The sequence below is a fragment of the Pterocles gutturalis genome, unplaced genomic scaffold, assembly GCF_000699245.1.
Source record: "Pterocles gutturalis isolate BGI_N339 unplaced genomic scaffold, ASM69924v1 scaffold30320, whole genome shotgun sequence".
Taxonomy (NCBI): Eukaryota; Metazoa; Chordata; class Aves; order Pterocliformes; family Pteroclidae; genus Pterocles; species Pterocles gutturalis.
The window spans coordinates 403-22,286 of NW_010139187.1; the positions used below are offsets into that span (position 1 = coordinate 403).

The 21,884-nt window shown below is 40.9% G+C and overlaps 1 protein-coding gene across 2 annotated transcripts; it reads right to left on the bottom strand.

Moving 5' to 3' along the window:
* Positions 1-727: 727 nt before the first annotated feature.
* Positions 728-19,200, bottom strand: HNRNPM (heterogeneous nuclear ribonucleoprotein M). 2 transcript variants are annotated; one of them, XM_010083271.1, is made up of 15 exons: positions 19,035-19,200; positions 12,497-12,549; positions 11,635-11,642; positions 11,456-11,549; positions 8,890-9,084; positions 8,336-8,489; positions 7,273-7,322; positions 6,926-6,986; positions 5,381-5,482; positions 4,753-4,797; positions 4,316-4,390; positions 3,958-4,056; positions 2,316-3,097; positions 1,970-2,021; positions 728-1,161 (listed from the first exon to the last, which is right to left on the bottom strand). In XM_010083271.1, exons 2-15 carry the CDS (start codon positions 12,518-12,520, stop codon positions 998-1,000), a joined length of 1,905 nt encoding a protein of 634 aa, XP_010081573.1. In that variant the 5' UTR covers positions 12,521-12,549; positions 19,035-19,200; the 3' UTR covers positions 728-997. The 2 variants fall into 2 exon arrangements, with proteins under 2 accessions (XP_010081573.1, XP_010081574.1); XM_010083272.1 differs by lacking the exon at positions 5,381-5,482.
* Positions 19,201-21,884: the final 2,684 nt, after the last annotated feature.

Below are 21,884 nucleotides of genomic sequence, written 5' to 3' on the forward strand. Positions count from 1 at the left end.
ATCTTGAAGATTATGGGGAGGAGATCAGAGGGGAGAAAGGGTTAAGAGACCAAGTTGTGACTTTTTTTTTTCCTACACAGCAGCATTCTTAACAATTTTTAAAGCTATTTCAAGCTACTCTTCCACATTTAGGATGTCTGACACCGCGCTGGCTCTTGGGGCAAAATTCAGTAACATAAAGCAGAGTAGAGGCACCATCTGCTGATCTTTCATCAGAAGACAAGTCTAATAAGCTTTAGTGTAATAATCACAGTTGATTATATTTCAAATGGCTTTCTGAGCCTTTTTTTGGGCAACAAAGCCTGTTGGTGAATTTTCAGAGCAGTGAGCCTCACTGAAATGCTCCACAATTAGGGGAGGAAAAAAAAAAAAAAAAACAAGGTTTTAAAATCTATTTTCGGTTCAGGCCTTCAGAATGGCACTGACACAACTGAAGGTAGAGAAAATCTTATTTATTTTTTTTTTTTAATCAGTACTGCCACTGGAAAAAAATTAAGCTACCGGCCTTTTGCTAAGAGTGGGCATCAGGAAAGGGGAGTCCCCCTGTACCCCGAAGACAAACACGCCAAATGCACAAAGACCGATTCGTACTGTTATAAACTGACAACCAAGAGGAATATTTTTTTCTTGACACTTCACAAGAGAATACAAATTCTAAGTTTACTGAGCTGGGTTTACAGAGAGTTTTGCAAGCAGAGGATGTGTTGCCAGTAACAGATGCTGTGACTGAAATCTTGAACTTGCATTTATTATCAAAGTCGTACTGTTTACATCTGTAATGTCAACGAGATGCCACAACTACAAAAAAAGATTGTGCACATTGCAGTTTCAATGCAAAAAACAGTAAAATGGAAATCCATTTGTTAAAAAAGTAATTAAAATTACTCCAGAAAGCAACTGAATTGTTTTAACACCTTTACATCCAGTCAAATTAAAATGGTTAACGAGGAAAAATACAAATTCAAAAATCTGGTATCAGTGTTAAAAAGGCAACTACTTAAGCGTTTCTATCAATTCGCACGTCGATCTCCCTCCCGCGAAGCTGTATCCCATTCATCATACGGCAGGCTCGCTCGGCTACTTCTGGGGACTCAAATCTCACCACACCGCACCCTTTAGACTTCCCGTTCTCCATCTTGATATCAGCATAGAGCACGTGACCTTCAAAAGGAGAGAAAGGGTCTTGTTTAACCTGGCGGGTACCACAGAATTCTCTCAAGTCAGAGTTTTCTACCTTAAGCCACAGAAAGCAGACTTTTAGAAGCTACTTTGAAACTTTACCAGGTCATTGTTTTAAAGAAGTGTTCTCGGTTGAAGATTAATTAATTCAAACTAGTTCTTTCAATTCTCACTGAAGCACCAGCATCGGTAGGTGGATGGAGCAGAGCACACGCAAGCAAGCCCTGGCCAACCGGTCGACAGACTTCACATCGTAACCGCTGAGGCTGGGATTTGGTTTTGCCACCAGATGAGCAGCACAAGATACTGCGGCACAAGGTCTGGTCACAGCAACTGCTGCCGTGACAAAGCTCCCCAAAGCTGAACAGCACACCTCAGTCAGTAGCCAAATTCAGATTTTTTTAATATTATTTTTTTCAAGGCCAGCTTTCCCAAACTGCTATGTTCATTTAGATATAAAGAATCTCTGCAGGTGCTTTTTCAGGAGCTCTCAGAACTTCTTTCTTCAACCCCAAAGAGGCTATCCACAAAACAAACCCAGCCCCTGAGATGGAGAAGGGAACAAATGCTTCGAAAAATCATGTGTTAACTGGGTTATCAACTGGCCAGACACTGTAGCAGGGATGGTGAACATCCTCACAGCACAAAGATCTATTATTTCAAGTAAATCTGAGTGAAATTGTAGTTAACATACTAGTGTCAGGGACACATCCAGCCAGGAGGTACTGCTAGAAGTCACATTAAATTCTCAGAGTAATTGGGGAAGATTACCAGTGACAAAACAACTTACCACATTCATTAAATTTATCTTTCAGCATTTTCCATGTAAAATCAAAAGGCAGCTGTGAAAAAGAAGAACAGACCATTACTGAGGATCTGCTGAACAACTTGCAAGCCCCGCCAGCTCTTCAAAAGCTGTTTTCCATCCTGCAAGAGCTGAACACATCTTCATTTACAGATGCTGAGAGCTCTTCTGTTAAGGAAACTGCTTCAACCCACAAAAGCCCTCCCAACCCCACCTTTGGCAGCAACCAATATTAAATATTCTGACATCAGCCAAACACACAAGATCAACATGTCAGTACCAATTAATTTCATAATCTGTGCAGGAGAGAGGAAGGAAGAAGGCTACTCACATTTCTCACAAATATCTGACAGGCTTTTCTGGCCACCCCAGCTGCAGGTCCTCCAGTTCCTCCAAGGGTGCCTGCAAAATTGCCTGCAAAGTTTCCACGTTCCATGTCCATTGTTCTTTCAAAATTGCTTCCCATCGCAAGTCCCATTCGCTCTATGCCTGCTCCCATGCCCTGGCCCATAGCAGGACCCATTCTTTCCATGTTAGTGGCTCCAATGCGCTCCAAGCCCATTCTCTCCATGCCAGCAGCACCCATACGATCTATTCCTATTCTTTCCATAGGAGCAGCACCTATGCGATCCAAACCAGCCGGCATTCTCTCTATCACCTGCCCCATTCCGGTTCCCATTCCAGCAGGGACCATGCGCTCCATCCCTATCCCCATTCTCTCCATGCCAGAACCCATGCGCTCTACGCCTGAGCCCATTCTGTCCATCGTGGTGCCAACGCGGTCGATGGCAGCACCCATTCTCTCGATACCGAAGCCGATTCCAGAACCCATCCTCTCTATGCCAGAACCCATCCTCTCGATGGCTGGGCCCATCCTCTCGATGTTAGGAGCAATGTGATCTATCCCCAGTGGGGCCATTCGGTCGATTCCTGAACCCATTCGCTCCACGTTGGAGCTCATACGATCCAAAACGAGACCCATCCTGTCTATTTCTGACCCTACTCTCTCCATCCCGTGCCCCATCCCGGAAGGAATTCTTTCTATTCCCGAGCCCATACGATCAATGCCAGGTGCCATCCTCTCAATCCCAGGAATGCTGGCATTTCCACCACCTGCAACACAACACACAGAGGATCAGTAATCACGCAGGGACAAACGAACCTAACACATGATGACACTTCTGAAATGCTCTGAGTTTTATCATCATTCAGAAAAGCGACTGCACACTGCTGCTCTGTTGCTGCAGAATATGAAGCAGATTTTAATTCAGAATATTTTATTGTGTTGATTACACAGACCATCACGATGACTACACATGATTTAGGGGAGCGGTCATCTCACACCACGTACTATAGTTAGGATAGAGAAAAGTTTATCCCTTCACTAAGGAGCTTAACTTCTGTACAAAGAAACAAGGAAAGCCTTGCAAAAAAAACAAAGGAGAAAATTTTGAAGGCGTATGCAAACTTAGCAGAAGATCAGATGGCAAAAGTAGTACTTTAAATATAAACTGAGCTGCTGGCTCTCCTGTGCAGGACACTGAGGATTACACAGCAAGAGCAGTAATTTAGGAACTGAAGTTACAGTTCAAACACAGCTTGGAAGAGGACTGAAATCACATTGTCCTTGCCACACAACTCAACAATTGCTTCTGCTAAGGCAGGGAGAGACTTTTACAAGAAAAGCTCGCCCAAGCCTCAGAGCCAGAGCTCCAAGAAAGCAAATTCCCTGATTTAAGGTATTAAGACTGTCAGGTTTCCTGTCGCATCTGAAATTCCATTACACAGCCACACAGATCTAGTGTATCCATCTGCCTTCTGCACAGCTCTGAGTCGTCCCATCAAAACCAAACTATTACAGCAAATACAGATTAAATATAGTCTGTTTTGTTATAACAAAACACACACACAATTTTTATGTACAGTTCAGTTACGAGAAGCGGGTAATAAAGTACTCAGCTTGGTGTACTTACCTATTCCTCTCTCCAAGGTCTCTCCAAAACTACGAGACATTCCCATTTCATTTCTTCCAAACTCTCTTTCAAATCCTCCACCCATGGCACGATCCATCTCTGAAAAAATTTAAGGTTGACATGTTCTTCAGGGTGTCTCAATGACTCCTGATAGAACGTTTTAGTACAAGCATAATTTCTAAAGATTAACAGCAAGGCAAGTTTTTTTATTATGTTCTCCTGATCATTTTATCATGTCTTATTGAGACCATAAAAAAACCAAAAGACTGGTCTTGAGACCAGTCTAGAAAGTCTCTCCAGCGTCACGCTTTCACCAAACACCAGTCAGGAGTTGGATATACAAAACCCGAGTGCCTACCGCTCATCCTGCCCATGTTCATTCCAGCTGGGAAGCGACCGATGTTTTCCATGGCGCCAAAAGGACCTTCCATTCCTGAAAGAAAATATTTTGCAGAGATTCTTTAGCAACGCATTTCAACTTAACACTACACTTCACCCACATAACCTACTTTGACAGAACATTCACAACATCAGATTTGGTCAGAATTTGCTAGCACCGTATCTCCTAAATCAGGGCAGTTTTAACAAGTCACAAGACATGACCAAGGTTTTTGTTGTATCTGAGGTGTAAGCCTTCCCATACAGCTACAAAAGTTTTATTAGTACTCAAAAAGGAACGAGTTATTATATTGGTGACAATTTCTAGGAACTCAAATGCCTGCTAGACATATATGGCTAAGTTTACACATCGTTCACAAAGCCCAAGCTATATACATGTCAAAAAACACAGCTTACCTCCCATTTTATTCATTCCAAAGCCCATGCCTTCCATTCCCATTCCTCAAAATAAAAGAGAAAGCTTTATATAGCAGATGTCATTCTACAAAAGTTCAGCCATTAGGCTGGCTGTAGAAATAACAACCATACAACACACCCACTGCTTGGACTGAAGAGCTTACATGGCATAACTCTGAGTAGATTGCAAAATTCCTTCTCAGAAAATAAAGCAGCAAAGGGGAAAAACCCATAGGCATTTATAAATTGAAAGCTGAATGTGTGCTACTTTTTAGGTGGCTCTTTAAAAACTTGTGCTATTTAAACATGTCCTAAACAAAGATTTGCAAGCCCACTAATTAAGTGTTCAAAGTGACAGATGGTTTGAAAAGTTTCGTGTGTATTTTGCAGTGTCTGCTGCTCATGCTCAAGAGTCAGAAAATGAGAGCTGTGCCTTGACCACAGTGGGAAAAAAAAAATATGGAGCAGTTGGTTAAATTCAAGTTTTCATTATCAAGCTCAACAAAAACTCATTTGGTTTTAACACTCCTAATACACTTCAACTTTTTGTGTAGGCAAAACAAAGCTATCTACCTTCTACATAGCTTAAAGCTCTCATGAAACAAAAGCATAGGAGTAATCTTCTTACCTCCAGGTCCCATGTTGCCCATTCCCATGCCTTTGTTTAAATGATTTGCATCAATAGGTTGACCTCCAGGTCCTAATCCCATGCCAATACCACCAAGACCATCTGAAGAAAATATTCAGATATCAAAAAAGCCTTCTTTCCATAGTTTGACAAAACAGCAAGTTTTATTCTTAAGTAATTGACTTCCATTCTCCAAAAAGCTTGCTGTGTTCCCACTTTGGGGTGTGTACTTAAAGCATGAAAGTGTATAGTAAATCCAAAGTAGATGTGTCTTGAAATATACTAAAAACTATCTGAACTTTTTTTTTCCTCATAACCTATTTTCTATCTTACTACTGAGAAAACTTGCTTGGTTGGTTGGTTTTAAGCTGACTCCTGAAAAATAACTGGCTAGAACACTGCTTATTTTGTGCAATCTAAGGAGAATAGAGTGGGCAATTTAGTATAAAGATCTTCTAACCTTTGCACAATATCACCCTTGATTGACAAATGGCTTATTTCCACCTTTGCCAAGGTTCTTCCCTTGTAGGTAAGAATTTAATCACAAAGTTTAACCTATCGTTATGATAGCCACCTATAGAATTCAGAGCACACAGCCAGCCTCTTGTCTGAGCAAACAAAGTATATATCATTCCCAGGCATAATTTTGAATCTTCCTGTACGCAAATGAATTCAAGGATTCCCCAGTCCAAAGAAAGAAGAAAAAGCCCTCGTATTTTCCTTACAGTTAACCAGAAGGGAGGAGTTTTTCTGCTTGCACTTTTATCAAACAACAGTTTAATGGCATTCTTTCTCTCCGAGAAAGCGACCTCCTCATTTACAGCTCAACATAATAAACACAGAAGTGTTGAATCTTGTTTTAAACCAACACAAGATACCCCTTCCCTGCCCCAGTAAAGGCCAAGAAACAGGCTTCATTTGCTACTTGCTGAGTTTTATACAAAGATAATTAAACTGGAACCCAATGGTTTTCTCTTGAAAAAGAAGTAGACCATTATAGAAAGTCAAAGCAGCAATAAAAACCATGAATTAAACTGCTGCTGAATAAGGCTTCCACAGATACACAGAAAACTGAACTAATTAAGGGATTCTGGAAGATTCTGGAAGACCTGGAAGATTCTCAGGTCCTCAGCTCAGTCCTTTCAATTGAAGGAAAAAAAATCAGATACCCAGAATAGTGCCACGTAAAAGGAGCCACACTTTTCCCTACTGACTGATTATTAAGTTTCCATTAAATCCTGCTGTAAACAGTAATTTTACAAGGCATCGGGGTCTCTGAATTGCAATTAAGAGATCTGGAAGCCTTGAGAACATGAACGGGATACTGTTTTAAGACAAGCTTCTAGCTATGAGCTGAAAGAAGTATCCAAAGAAAAAGGCAAGACTGAGCAGCTCTTCTTCACTATTTCCCCCTCTTATATTGTTCAGACCGTTTGGGTTCCAGTTTCCAAAGTTTGAATCAGTCTTACTGGGGCTGGGATTGGGCCGCAGTTGCTGGACAGTAAAATAAAAACCAACATGTTCAGTCATGCAGGAGATACTTACGAGGTAGTTGTTGGGGTCGCTCTGGAGGAAAGAAATCTCCTTTGGGAAAGGCTCGTTCGTCCTAAACACAATTCAATACATGGAAGTTTGTGAGAAAAGTAAGAAATTATTTCTTGGCTTAAACACAGACACTTAAAGCTAAAGCAATCTTCACTGGACTTATGATTGTCTTTTAGCAAAATAATCAGAATTAACCTTCCCCGACGGCATGAGCTGACATCACTAGGAATTAGGCAAGTCACCCATCTCCCCCCCTGTATTTTGACCCAACCTTGAAACCACACATCATCCAAAATCAGGAGCACAACGACCAGTTCAAAAAGCAGTAAGAATCGGGATGTACTTACCATTTTTACATGCATCGGTCTGTCGAACAGCAGCTGCCCATTAAACATGGCTATTGTTTCATTAAGGATCATTGTTCAAGTGCTAGAACCACAGAAAATCTTAAAGCTTTAAGCGCTGACGCAGAGTATGAACACCCAGTCAAAAACCCACACCTCGCCAGGGCACTTCTTAAGCTATCATTCATAGATAACCAAAAATCTTTCTGCCTTCTCCAAAACTAAAAAGCTTTGAAATCCAAATAACTGAATATTCCAAGAATGGCTTTTTAAAATTAAAACATGAGTTAAAACTACTCTTCTGGTTACGATTAAATTCATTAAGAGATCACTCAAAATATGCCTCCAAACCAGCCTAGGCGTTGAAATGTTTCATCAGTATGGCCATTTAAAACAGGAGAAAACACGCCAAAGTTCTCGACATTTCCAAATCAACAAATTCACTCTAGTGAATCATGTCTTGCTCCCACAAGGCTTAACTTCTTAGGTGCACATGCAGAATTGAATTAACATTCAACTAGAAAGAGGAACTTTGGGAGGGGAAAGAGGGAAGTATTTTCCTCCTTTCCACACTCTAGCCCCAAGTTGAGGGGCCGTGCACACAGGAGTGTCTGCACTCTGTTGTTGTTTGGTTTTTGTAGATTGCTGTGGAGCAAACCATCACTTGCAGAGTCTAAGGATACAGGAAACAGAGGAACACACTAGGTCAAGACATCTTACATTGCAAATGGATTTGGTGCATTCCTCTCTTATCTCCACCACAGGAATTTAAAGGCAAATTTTTTCTCTCAAATTGCATTTTAATACTAGCCAACAACCTAGAGACAGAAAATTACTATTTGGGCTAGAAACATATATCCTCGTGGGAAACAGAATATACTCTGCTAATGATTCTGAGCAAACAGCACAAATTATTTCAAGATGGACTTTCTCTTTTTCAGTTTTCCTTACATTTCCTGTCCACCACAATGGCTCGACTTTCTCTGACATGGCGATACCCTCACTTGTAATACTACAATTTATATTTTCATCCTGCTTTGTTAACCAAGGTACTCTTCAAGGATACATATAGCCTGAACAGCCTCTATAGCTTGCTCAAAAGTGACAGTGCCGATCCCACGACTTTTGCCATCTTTATCTTCTAGAATGTCTGCCCGCACCACAACACCAGCCATGCTGAATACTTCTTTCAGTTTCTTCCAACCAACCTTGTAATCCAACTGAAAGACAAGTGATATTGGAAGCATGAGAAAGATTGCCATCAAAAACCAGCTTTAGTGTTCTTACATTTCCATTCCCAATATCAGCAATCTTAAGAAACAAAGCGTTTTCACAGAGTTAGGATACAACTGAAATAGTGTAAAGAATGCTACAGAGAGCAATGCAATATTCTTGGCTTTGTTCAAAAACACAAATTAGCAGACATATAACATGTAACATACAGGATGCATCTTAGTTTCCAACTTCACTAGCACAGAGAATCAACAAGACTGGCCACAGAGTAAGCTACGACTCCGTTCTACTGGAACAGAGCTGAAAGTCTAAGGCTTTTCTTCTAATTCGTTAGATTTAAGTCAGTTAAGACCCAGATACTCTCTTCACGCATTACACAGCACTTACATTTGCAACAAAGACAGTGCTCCCAAGCCTCCCTGCCTGCAAGGCGTGGATGATCTCATTGGGTATGTTGGGATTGTTGAGGATACTGGGCGGGATATTGATCATGCCGGGGCCGCCCGGGCCTGGACCAATACCCATCCCGCCAGCTGCCATGACCTTCTGCATTGCTCTCCTGGCATGCTCCCCATCAGGATCCTGCAAAAACAGAAACAACATGCTCTGTATTCCCAAATGTGGGGGGATTTAGTGGCATGACTAAAACAGTCAAAAGAAGGAGTTTTCCTTCATACAGGGCTATCTGCTTCCTATAGATCTTGAGCCCACTACTTCACATATCATTGCCATCCACCAATTTATTTTCTTTTAACAAATATTTGCCAGCACCCCTCAAGTGATCACGTTAATCCTACTCATGCATTTCCCCAATTCTGAAAGTGTTTATCTATTATTCAATACCTACAATAAACCTCACAGTTACATCCGTTCCAAAAACTGATAAACCCCGAATGGCACTGGAGAGGTTTTGGAAGACAAACGCCAACTAACTCTTGGCATCTTCAAAGCAACGCAACAACTTTGCACTTGGACTTCTTTACAGGATACAAGTGTGTAAAATTTCAAAAAGATTGGTGTGGGCAACACCTTCCCCCCACACGCACATACAAGCTTTCCAACCCAAAAAAACTTTTTAATATATCCCCCTGTTGCTAGATAATCTCATGATTTTAGGACATGCTAGAGAACATGAAGTATAGGATGAAGAATTCAAGGAAGCAAATAAGATTAATTATTGTCACTTGATACTGAAAGTGAAGGTAAGCACCTTCACAATACAAGGTGAACTTTGTCACTTTAGGTTGGAAAGATCACACTGTATTCAGTGAGCAAAATGCACCAGCACTGCGAGACTGCTGAACAAAGTGAAATGTCAAATAGAATTAATTAGTCAGAAATATAGATGCTTTAAAAATAAAAGCTATTTGAGTTAATTTGAATCTTGATCTGAATTTTAAGACTAAACAATAGCATGTTTTGAAAACAGGAGAAAGGATAGCTTTCAAGTGATTAATTCAGCTACAGAAAATCAGTAGTCTGAGGTGGAGAACACATTAAAGTGAATGCAAGTCACTTCTCAATTTAAATTTCCTATTTCACTGTTAAAATAAGGTATTGCTTAAAACCAGATTAGCTCCAACAGAAAGCCAAGTGTGGTTGTCATACAAACTAAAGCATTCTGATCAGGCAAAGAGCTTCATCTATTCTGCCGCAAATTTTTATTGTGTCACTTGAAGGCCTTTCATGCTCCTCAGCAGTGAGACAGCCAATGAGGGCTCGCAAAACTGACTCCAGTGGTCATCCCCAATAACCGAATTCATCTCACAGTCTGACTGGGGCGCTTGGGGTGCTCAAGTCCGTCATATCGCTAATACAGACTGCAATATTCCAGTATGACAACGGTTTTGTGAAGAGTTGGGCAAATTACAACCACCTCTTCTCAAGGACCGACACCAAAGGGCAGCTGGCTTCCAGTGGTGTATCGTTAACAGGAAAAGTGACCCAGTGATGGCCCACTCAATGGCTTTTTCTTCCAAGGTCCCTTAGAGATGTCAGTGCCTGATGACTTCCAGGTGCAGCTCTGTTTTTCTAACCTTCCACTTCACCTCTTCCTTCCTTTAAAGGGTAGCAAGAGGTCAACAGCACCAGAAGATGGCTTGCGCCCAGAAGCAGGCTGCTGCCCCCAGAATTTATTACTCTGCTTACAAAATCTGCCACTTGCTGTCCCCATTGTTCTTCCCAAACGCTCCTCAGACTACAGCAAGCAGCAGGTTGCTAAGGGCAGACCTCCTGCACACATCCTCCATCGCATACTCATGCAGACATCTTTCACTTCCCACCCCTGAGTGGGCAGGGCATGAAAGAACATGAAGCCTGCTTGGCTGAGAAGATAGCTCACGTACCCTAAGGCCAAGCAATGCTAGCACTGAAGTAATTCGCTTTTTATTTTTGTTTAATCAAAGTTTCAGTGCAGCTACAGGTTCCAAACTCCTGGCATAAAACTTTAAACTTATCGATGGTTAAGAATTATGGTACAGTTGAGCACGTCATACAAGAGCAAAGCCATTAAAATGGAAATAAATCTTTGAAGTGTTTTAGAAACCAGGTTATTCTACAGAATGTTTGTAGAATACATTCATTATGATACAGAATTAAAAGAGAAGGCAGTCAAGAACAAACAAGACTTACACAGGTTTCTTCTTCAAATCACTACATCAGAAAGTATACCTGCAGGTAAAATCCAAACTCCTGCTTCGTCAGAGCTCTGCACTGCTACCATCAGCACCTACTCTTTAAATCAAGTTTAGTCTCAATAACCGCGTTCAAACTCAAGGTCAGCAGAACATGCTGATGGTAAAAAAAGGTTGACTGTCTTTTTTTTTTTCTGATCCTGTTTGATGAGTCCTATCAATTATTCTTATCTGCAAATGAGTCAGCCATAAATGTTTGACTAAGAACTACCCCTTCACCTTCAAATTCAACATACTGAAAGAACAGATGCACGTCTTACTTCTTTCACTTTCAATGGTCTTCCACCAAGACTATGCTTGTTCAAAACCTCTGCAGCCTTTTTCATGCTTTCTTCCATCTTGAATTCAACAACACTGTGGGGACACAAGACATCTAAGAACATTGCTTATTTTTTAAGAGTTTCCTCATTTCTTGCTATAAATTCAGAAGTGAACTTACGCGCATCCCTGATGAGATGATTTCACAGGCGAATATCAGGGAGGAAAGGAGGGAAGAAAGAAGAAATAAAGTCAGTAAAAGCACAAATACACTAAACACCTTTTTTTTTTTTAAGTCAAATCACATTCATTAGCCCTAATAGCAAAAATAAGTGTAATCTTACCCAATAAAACCTTCAATACTTGAATTCCATAAAATATAATTTCTTATGCGTTAACAGGATTAAACTGTAGTTTCTGAAGTTGTAAGAAGCAGAACTAAGTCCCGATTCTCCAAGAAAAATACCACACGCTTCACGTGACCTGCTCTTCTCTGGCATACAGCGAAACCCTTGCCATACTCTCACCCTAAATCCGTATCCTTCAGTAAAGTGTGCTCCTACTATTTTTATCCTTGTAAGATACTGTTGCTGGACTAAAGGACCTAAGTACCTATAGAAGGCAATATACATTTACATTTAGGAATTGAATTCTGTTGACTGGCACAGGAAGTGTAGTTTACAGAACCTGCTTTTGCACACTGGCCTTACAAATTCAGCAAACCGCTACAGTGACGTTTTCCAAAACGCAAGTATTACTTTAATATTCCATACCACTATACGTACTGCTAGGGTCCAGGGGTCATTCAAACAGCCAACGCCAACTGAACACAGTGGAAAACCACCCTAACGCTGCTTACGAGGCCCCATCCCACCTCCTCCCCACCCCAAAAGAAGCTTTAAGCAATCCTATGTTATAGCCACTAAACATACACACTCTTTACCTTCCTGTCTCTACCTTCCTGACTTCGTTTCGTTCCACGCCACCATACAGTTACATTTGTCATGTAGAAAATCCACAGAAGAAATCTCTCAAACACTTACCCTTGACTTTCCTTCAGCGTCCATTAAGAGCTCCACGTATGTTACCTCACCAACTACAAATCAGATTCCAGACGACACATATACCAAGGGAGAAAAGCCAAGAAAACAATGGGAATTTAGAACAATCAACAACCGTGTATGGAGCCTCTGCCTTATAAGCAAGCCCAGAAACACTCCATGTTCTCTAGACCACAAAACTGGACAATTACAGGTATGCAGTAAAGTCTTAAAACAGTCAAACATGTTCTTGATTTTCCTCCACTTCGAAAGCCAGCTATTTCCACATCATCAGTTTCCTTGATCTTTAGTACCCACTCGTTACTTGAGGCAATCCAAATCCATGGGAAAGTCTGCAAGAACAAGTTTCCTCCACTTCACACAGCATGCAGTCTTCTCTCCACAGTCCAGAACTTGAACAGTTATTTGCTTTTCTCTGGATTTAAAGATAAACTTCCAAAAAAGGGAGTCGGACTGAACCAAGACATCATTAACTGCCTGCTATTTATTTCAGCAGTGTTTTAGCCTTCTATTAAGCCCCAATAAAATCAATGTCCATTTTTTAGCTTCAGTGAGTAGTATTAAAGTCTGCTGTGTTTGCTCTGAAGACAAAATAGTCTACAAAAAAGGCAAAAGGCAAGACACACTGGAAAACTACATCTGCACCTTTCCTCACAAGATTCGGATTGCCTTTTTATGACCACATAACCATATCGTGTGCCTCCAGAATACAACTACCGAAATGGCTGCTGCCTTTGAAGTGACTGGCATACAGAAGAATCACCGAAGAAAACATTTTTGACTTTTTCTTTCTGGTTTCAGAAGTCCTAGTTTTTAAGTTTAAGACAGGAGGACTCCAGGTTGTGTTGTCTGTGAGGTGGAAAGCAGTCTTTGGGGGAAACCAGGACCCAGTCTGAATACTGATGTCGTACTTTGAGCAAGGAACCGGAGCCTCACAAGCAAGGATCTACCTCTTAGCAAGGGACAGAGAGAGGAGGAGGTGTCCAGCCTGACCTCTCACAGGACACCTAGTGTCACTGTGCAAAACAAACATCCTGAAAGGTCTCTCTTGAAGCTAGAAGAAAAGGAATGCTTAATGAAATCACTACTTTTTAAAATCTCCATTTCTTATTTTAAAATATAATTCAGCAACCAGCATTCCAGTCAAAGAACCGGTAGCTAGACAGACCAAACAGACTCTGATCCATTCATATTTTTGAGGACAACATTTGAGACTGGTAGAGGCTAACAAGCACGTCCCTTTGAAAGGGACAGGGCAGATCGGAACATTCAATTACCACCCATATTACCAAAATGTTCTGAAGCCATCCATCTCAACAGCAGCAGCCAGAGTCCTACCACACTTTTATCAAGAATGCAGATGTGATTCAACAATTAACAAATTCCCAATTGCCTATGATACAAAACCACTCCATTTCACAGAGGCCAGAAGTCACAGGTTAGAACTCTCTGACTTTGCTCCCAATAACACTACTGAGCCCCTGGATTGAGGGCTCTCCTCTCCCAACCACCAGCCGAATTCAGCTACAATTCTTACTTCAGATCCACACAAAGACTTCCAAGGAAGTTTGCCAAGTTTGAACATATTAAATATGATTTAACATTTACTCTTTTAACCAATCTCTGACCTCTGAACCACAAGATTTCCAGGAGTCTATCACAGCAGCAATTGTTTGTCACTTGGAAAATCTAGTATGTGCCAATTTTACTCAGTGCTTCACATTCAAGCCCTACAGACACCTCTATTAAAAACCAAATATACATCTTGAAGTAGCTGTTTTCCTTCAAAGGACATCTGAACTTCCTGAATAGCCTAAATAAAAAAAAAAAAAAAAGCAGGGGGAAGGGAAACGACACAAATAGCGTAACAGCTCAGCATCCAAGACACCAAGTCCAGAGTACAGAACAACTGCAATAAAAATGCATTTTTTCACTTGAAAACATGTAGAACGATTCCACGTGACACTTCTCCCAGGAGACTACTGTTTGAGGCTGGCAAAGGAAACTTTTCTTTAAACAACCAATGCTGGGTGACATTTTATTTGGCTTTTTTCTAGTTCCCAAACTACAGTATATCAGGCAGAGGGGATAAAGCAGCAATAGCAGACAAGGGCAGCCTACGACAGCGCACAGGCAACTGAGCCATGGAAAAGTACCAACAGCAGATATCCACGTGCTAAACCTGCTTCAGAGGGCAAAAGAAACGCACAGTGATCCTAGAGAACAGCTGGCTTTTTTCAGGAAACGTATCCTACATCCACAATTGAAGACATTTCATTCAAGCATGAGAGCTTGGTACTTAAGGAACTTGAGTTTATTACCAGACCAGCCTCCAAAGGGAGATAAAATTTGTGGAAAGCGCTAGCTCTACGTCAATGGAAGGATAATTAAGGAACATGTTCCCCATGGTGTCTTTAAGTGTTAACTTAGAGCAGACGACAGATTTATTTATTTTTTTAAACTTCACTCGTAAGAAATTTCAGAAACTGTGTTTCCTAATACAAGGGATTGAAGCAGAAATCGTTGCAATAACTAAAAATACAAACCAAAGGAATCTCCAGTATTACTTATCATTAGTCGTTGCTCTTTTTTCCCCTCAAACTTTATATCCACTTCCCAAAGAAGTTCATCTACATGGAAAATTAAGATGTTCAAGCCAGGTTGGCCCGCCAGCATTCAGATATTCTCCGATGGCTGCTCAGGAAGCTCAGGTAAGTGTGTCCATATGGTGACTTGAGGCATGGCTCAGACGGATTCACCCAGCCCTAAAGACACATCTGGGAAGTAACTAGGATAACAAGCCTAGACATGGATGTCAACTTAGCAGATTCTAAAGTTGGGCAATATGATTCTAATAGTCAGCGACAAACCAAGAAGCACTGAAAGGCATGAAAGGTGCAGAGAGGCAAGCCCCAGCATGAGGAGAAGCACAGACACTGCAAAAGGGGTAAATGCTTTAGAGCATGGTAATTTCTTCAGCCTACAGGGTCAAAAGTAAATACTAAACAGAGAAGGAAGCCTCTCAAGACATTATCAAAACTACATAGATGTCCCATCATCTTCTGAAGTAAAGAATTACAAGCAATGTAACTGATTCAGAAGGACTCTGCTATCAAAAGGCAAATGCTTTTAACATGAGGCAATTCAGAATTGGTCACAGCTCCTCCTTCATTTACAAAGTTTAAAGCTCTCGACAGGCAACCTCTAAAAAGTTATGTGGGCAGCTGGGGCTGGGGAGAGAGAAAAAAAAACAACACTTTATATGTGTACAAAGCTCTGGTTAAAAGGGGAGAAGAAAAACTGAGACAGAGAAGAATTTGCAAGTTATTCTTTCACAGTAGGGTTTTTGTAATCTCACTTTTCCATGAGAGAACCCAGAAAAAAAATTGATCATTTTGGCTCTAACAGCTAAGGGAGGAAATATGAAGTGAAAAAGCTTGTATCCACTGAAGCACAGAGCCTCCTTGAAAAGATGGTCAGTGAAAACAGAGCAACCCATTAGCCCATCTACTGAAAGTAAGGGGGAACCAGTCAAATGTGGAACAGCACTTCCACATTGCTTATTCATCGTCTTCTCTTTGTACACCTAAAACTTCAGTCTGCAAACACACTGCGACAGAATCACAGGCACTGAAACCCAGGGACTTTCCAGTAACAGCTGTCAGCATCAAAGTAACTAAAGTGCCCAACTGATATTTGGGATTGAATTGTAGAATCTTGGAATGGGTTAGGTTGGAAGGGACTTTAAAGATCATCGAGTTCCACAATAGCAAGAGGGCACGAGTTACAGCTTTAGGAGGCCACAAAGCTTCCAAAAATTTCTGGAGACAGAGCAAGAAAGAAGGCAACACATGAAGTTTAGCAGCTGCTCTTCTTCATAGAAAGTTTAAACTGGGAAAGCTTTGGTGCTTCTTTTCCTCACACCAGTTCACACAGCCAGGTCTTGCTTTGAAGAGGTAAGCATGCCTGCTCCACGCTACGTAAACGTAGGTACAGCCATGGCAATGCAGTCTCTGGGTGTCCTGGAGTCTTTGAACATGACATGAGTGTGGCCTTGACTGCAACTGCTCTCAGCTTTACAAGAGAGCAGACCATAATTATTGCCTCATTTTACAGCTAATCTTTCTCCTTGTGTTGTATGCCATTTTGCTACTCTGCTCAGGAAAAAGAATTAAAAATACAAAATTCTGTATTTCCTAAAGGAACCAGTGAATATCTCAAATTCCAATACAAGTTCTTTTTTATCACTGATGCCACCTGCCATGAAGCGTTACCATTTTTCTCCCTAAGACAGAGCCATTTGCTGGGGGACAGATCAAGACAGCGATTTAGCATCCAATCATGGTTACATTTAGACTCCACTTACATACTGAAGAACTGCTGCCTCATTCTTCTCCTGCCGCCATTCACCAATTGCCAATTATCAAAGCTGATTATGTCAGTTTAGTAGAAGCTCATGTTTGTCAGTCAATACAAGGGAGTTTCAAACAAGAACATTTTTTAATTTCGTTAATAACTACATCATACTGCATACCTGTAATTGAGTTTCACCAACAAATACGCTGGAATGACTGAACCAAGACATTACTCTTGAGACAGATGTCACCTTTAGAAGACTTCAGATGTACGCATCTGAAGAAACCAGGTTGCAGAAATACGAGCAGACCTCCAAGCTCGTGTCACCTAACCCATACTTACTGACGCAAACCAGCCGATTGAGGGGAACTCCTCCTACGTTCAGCAACCTGCTCTGCCATCGCTGCTAACAGCTTAAGTTGTCACGACTGCGGAGCGATGGAGCAGTCATGAAACACCTATATTTAATCTTTATGTCCAAATCCGTTTCACGTGCTCCCAAAACCTTGAGCGGTTGGCCTGTAATTCTTACACTTACAAACCAAGAATTCTAACTGTTCAGTTTTTCCACGGTCACATTCCTGGTTCTTGGAACTACTATGCCTTGTAGCAAGAAGTACCGATTGAGCGAATTCAAGCACAGCACCAGAGCACCAATTTGGTAGAAGTCAATGACTAATTCGAATGAACTCGCAACTACGCAGCAAATCTAAACTGCTGTATTTTAACAAGCAGTCCCAAAAACCAAGAACAAAATGCTTCTCAATGTTTAGCATAACAAGCCCTGCAGACAGAATGAAGAGGTTTCAACGTTCCCCTAGGAGTATCTGCTGGGATGAGCAGCTGAACAGCAAGGCAGGAAACAATCTCACACCGGACTTTTCCATCCACGTGAACTGGAGAGAAACCACAAGACACTTGGAACGGAATTCAACACAGTACTTAAAATTAGACATCTACACATACAGACACTCCTATTAACCAATGGATCTCGTGTAGCAAAGTGAAAGCGTCGTTAAGGCAAGGGACCATTCATAATTAGGACCTGTTAGAGCAGTCTTTGAGACTGTAAGTCTTCGTATTACACAAAACCACTGCTGAATCCCAAACATCAACGTTTCACAGCCTCTAGTTACGGAAGCTTCCCAGGGCTTATAGTCCTGAAGTTAACTCAGTTCCATTTTTCCTCCAAAGACAAACATTTTAAAACCCTTTGGAAATTTGTTTTCCGATTCATTAGGCCACACCTACATTAACTTTAATTCCTTACCTAGTTCAAACACAAGTGAACACTGATCACTATTTTGAGACATTTATGACTGATACTATGTATTTTAGAAGTGACCCACAAGAGGAATGGTTGTATTAGTTACTTGTAACTTGTTTTGAGACATTTTAACAATGGAGAAGCCAAGTATTTTCTTGCCACTCCGCTGCATGTCCAAGGCGACTTGAAAACTCGTAAGTAGTGCATCAACTGAAAGTAACACTATGTTTAGACTTGTCACCACCTGAGAGAAGTCAGCTCAATTTCTTCATCTTCTTCACAAGATGAAGACACCAAGGTCAAGAAACTAAAGGTGGCTCCCATCCCCATGGAGCAGTTCAATAGAAGTGGAGGAGAGGGAAACACCATGACCATGATTTCCAAAGCCCTGTGTTGCAGCACATGCCAAAGCACAAACCTAATTTTTCTTTTTTGCAGGTCACCCTTAAATACATTTTACTGCTATCAAATGGCAGTATGGATCTTTACCTAAGCACAAATCACTATGACATTTGGGGACACAGCTATATATACACACACCAAATCAGCAATAACTAACTATCTTTATTACCCAAAAGACATTAAAATGCTTCAGAAAGTTCTGTTGCCTGTCAAGGCCAAATTCTGAAAACAGACTCATTTTTTCCCCATAAGAAAAATACTCTTAAATCTCCAATGAAGCACCATTAGCTATACGCCAACATGCCTACAAAGAACTATCCAGCTGGAAGGCTGCCAGGGAGCGGATGTTGTGCAACACCCAAAAAGGCTTTGAGCACACCTTTTACAAAACTCATGTCACTAAGTCCACCCAGAACTTCAACTCCTACGTTTACAAACAAAGTCAGCCACGAGTAAGATGACAGACATCACTTGGCCACCTGAGTTGTACATTACCTTTCTCTTTGACCAGGTCTTTCAGAGACTGCCACTTCACATCAAACGGAATATTTGTAATAAAAGCTCGGTATCTTTTAGCAGGATTAGCATATGGCTCAAAGCGATTTCCTCCTCTTTTGACACTTTTCTCTTTTCTTTTTTCATTTTGGCTTGGTCGTTCACCTTCACTGCAAGCAAAGAAAGATAATCACACACGTTAACTACTCTGGCATTCGATCAATGTCACACCACTTCCTGGAACATAACTTATTACACTCTTAAAACGAAAAGTTTCATGCATTCACATTATTTGCAAAACTGTACACCTTTCAGCTAAACCTGGTACTCACAGCACCGGTGCTACATCGTGTATTGTAACAAAGGTTTCCTAACAGCGGACAACTTGTTTTACAGAGTCACTATTTTCTCCCACGTTTATCCAATTTAACTGTTTTTCGACTTCACAGGCTGAATCTCCTTAAAGCCGACCAAGCCTCACGCCATCTCCTCGGGACACTCCAGACCAGACATCCACCCTATTTATTTTCTCCTTAGCACACTGTACTACTTCAACACCTAAGACAAACTCACAGTATTTGTAGTCTTACACTAGAAGAATTTTAACAAAATGGTCCTGTACCTAACTAAACACTCAGGTCAATGACTCTCACCTAACAACCCTTTCTTTTTCCTCCAATTAGTACAGTTTTTAGATGACAAATTCAAAGCCTGTGTGCCTTCCAACAAATGTACTGAATAGTTCTTTTAACTATTTCAGAACACCAGCTCTAACAGGTCAAAACTAAAAAATCAGAAATTAAGACAATTTATCCACAAACCTAGATGACCATCGGGTCTTAACAGCACACAAATGCCACTAACAGTATTTTAAAAAATACAGCAATAAAATACTTCAGCCTCTTCCTGGCATGATTGCCATAACGGATCAAATGAACTTCCTTGTTCACTATGTGTTGGTCGAAAAAATGCAGAAATGCAAGAATTCATGAGAACACGAGTCAAATAAAGCTGGCAAAGTCTCTAAAATTTATCTATACATACTGTTGCTCAAGTTAAGATCTATGTAGCCCTGCAAAGTCTAAGCCATGTCAGAAATTAGTATTTGTCTGAGAAATGCTGGCTTTGATGTGAGCACACTTCTGCATCAGCAGACCTTTAGAACCATTCCAATCACTGAACAGACACAACAGCCTGCAGAGGAAAAAAAGAAACAAGCATGCAGATGTCTAGAAAGTTTTATATTTGAGAGGATTCCCCATTTTTATTACATAGCAGTCTACACCTTTTCAGCCACAAGGATTGTTACAAGCAAACACACAAAAATATTGTACTTTATGGATACAGCCAAACCACAAACAGAATTGGGCTCTAATCACGGCCACTGTGTATCACTTCATGTCAAAGGAGACACAGGTTCTGCAGGTATGAAATATGATGGAAAAGAGGTCTATAAAAAAAGTGTTCCTTTAGTAGAGTACAATATTTATTTCACCAAAAAGTGACAATTTTAGACCTTCCCTCACGGAACTTTTTTTAAAGCTTCTTGAGTAATGAAGGAATTCAAAATCCAAAAATAGACTCAAAATAGGACAATCCTTCAAACTTGATACTTCTTCATCCTTCTGCTTGGATGAAGAAATAACACAAGATTTAGTGCTGGTGTTAAAAGCCACACCCAGTTTTTTATGGTTATTTCTCAAACTGGAAGTATTTACATTCCCCCTGGGCTGAACTGCTGTACGATGTGCTTTGAAGTACTGGGGCACTTCAGACTTTTTTTGCAATCCTGCATTTAGGGCTCCCAAGTCAGCTTAAAAACACCTCAAGCTTTGATATACCTGTACAAAACTGGGGCAAGCCACAGTACTCGCCATTAAGCATTAACCTAGAACATATTCTTTGTAACAAAATACAGACACGTCAAAAGAAATGTCAAGGAAACTACTTCAGCTGCAAAGTTTGGGGCTTTTTTGCAGGATTTCAGACACCACCACACAGAAAGATGAGAACAGGCAGGCACAGGTCAGCAGAGATCGCTCGGAAGATGTGGTTACCAAGTATGAGAACAACTGAGCGTTTAGGGCTTCTTTTCAGGGAGTTCTAGTCAAACGAGCCCCCCATCCCCTCTAAATCACACCATGCCTGTCCACGAGTATCCCAAAGTGGGAAGGGCAGGTGAGATTAAATTCCCACAGTGGCTTTGCCCATCCCACTAAGGAACCACTCTGAGTAACTGCGATCCACTTACACCAAGGTTAAAGCAAGATCTACAGAAAATAACTCATTGAAGTATTTTCAGAGGATATTTTATCTACTCTCATTTTTTTCCTCAGATTATAGAAGTCAAATGCTTCATTAAGACTAAAGAAAAATTCTCCTGTTTGCGATGTGTGCAGAAGGAAGAACTGAAGGGGAAGCTCTTATTTCCTATTAAGCACATTCCTCTATAAGATTTCTTAAACATGCTGCATAGACCCAACAGTGTACCAGAAATCACTAAACACAGCAAGAATCAAAATCCAGTATAGGCAGACCCCCCTCTCCCCCCCTCAAAGGGCACTAAAAATACGCTCACATGAATGCTGGCATTATCACGTAGATGTGTCAGCTTTGCTACACAGAGCTTGATATTACACATAGAATTGTGCCTAGATAAAAAGCTAAGCTCTCTGGAGAAACTCCAAATATAACAAAGGCCAGGAAAAAAAAAATCAGAACAAAGCAGACATCTTTACTTATACTTCTAGGAATAAATCATCTCCTCATACAAGGGAAATTACTGATTACATATTACCTAGAGCTGCAGGCTCTGCTACAGTTGCCAAGAGCAAGCTTTGAGCTGGAAAC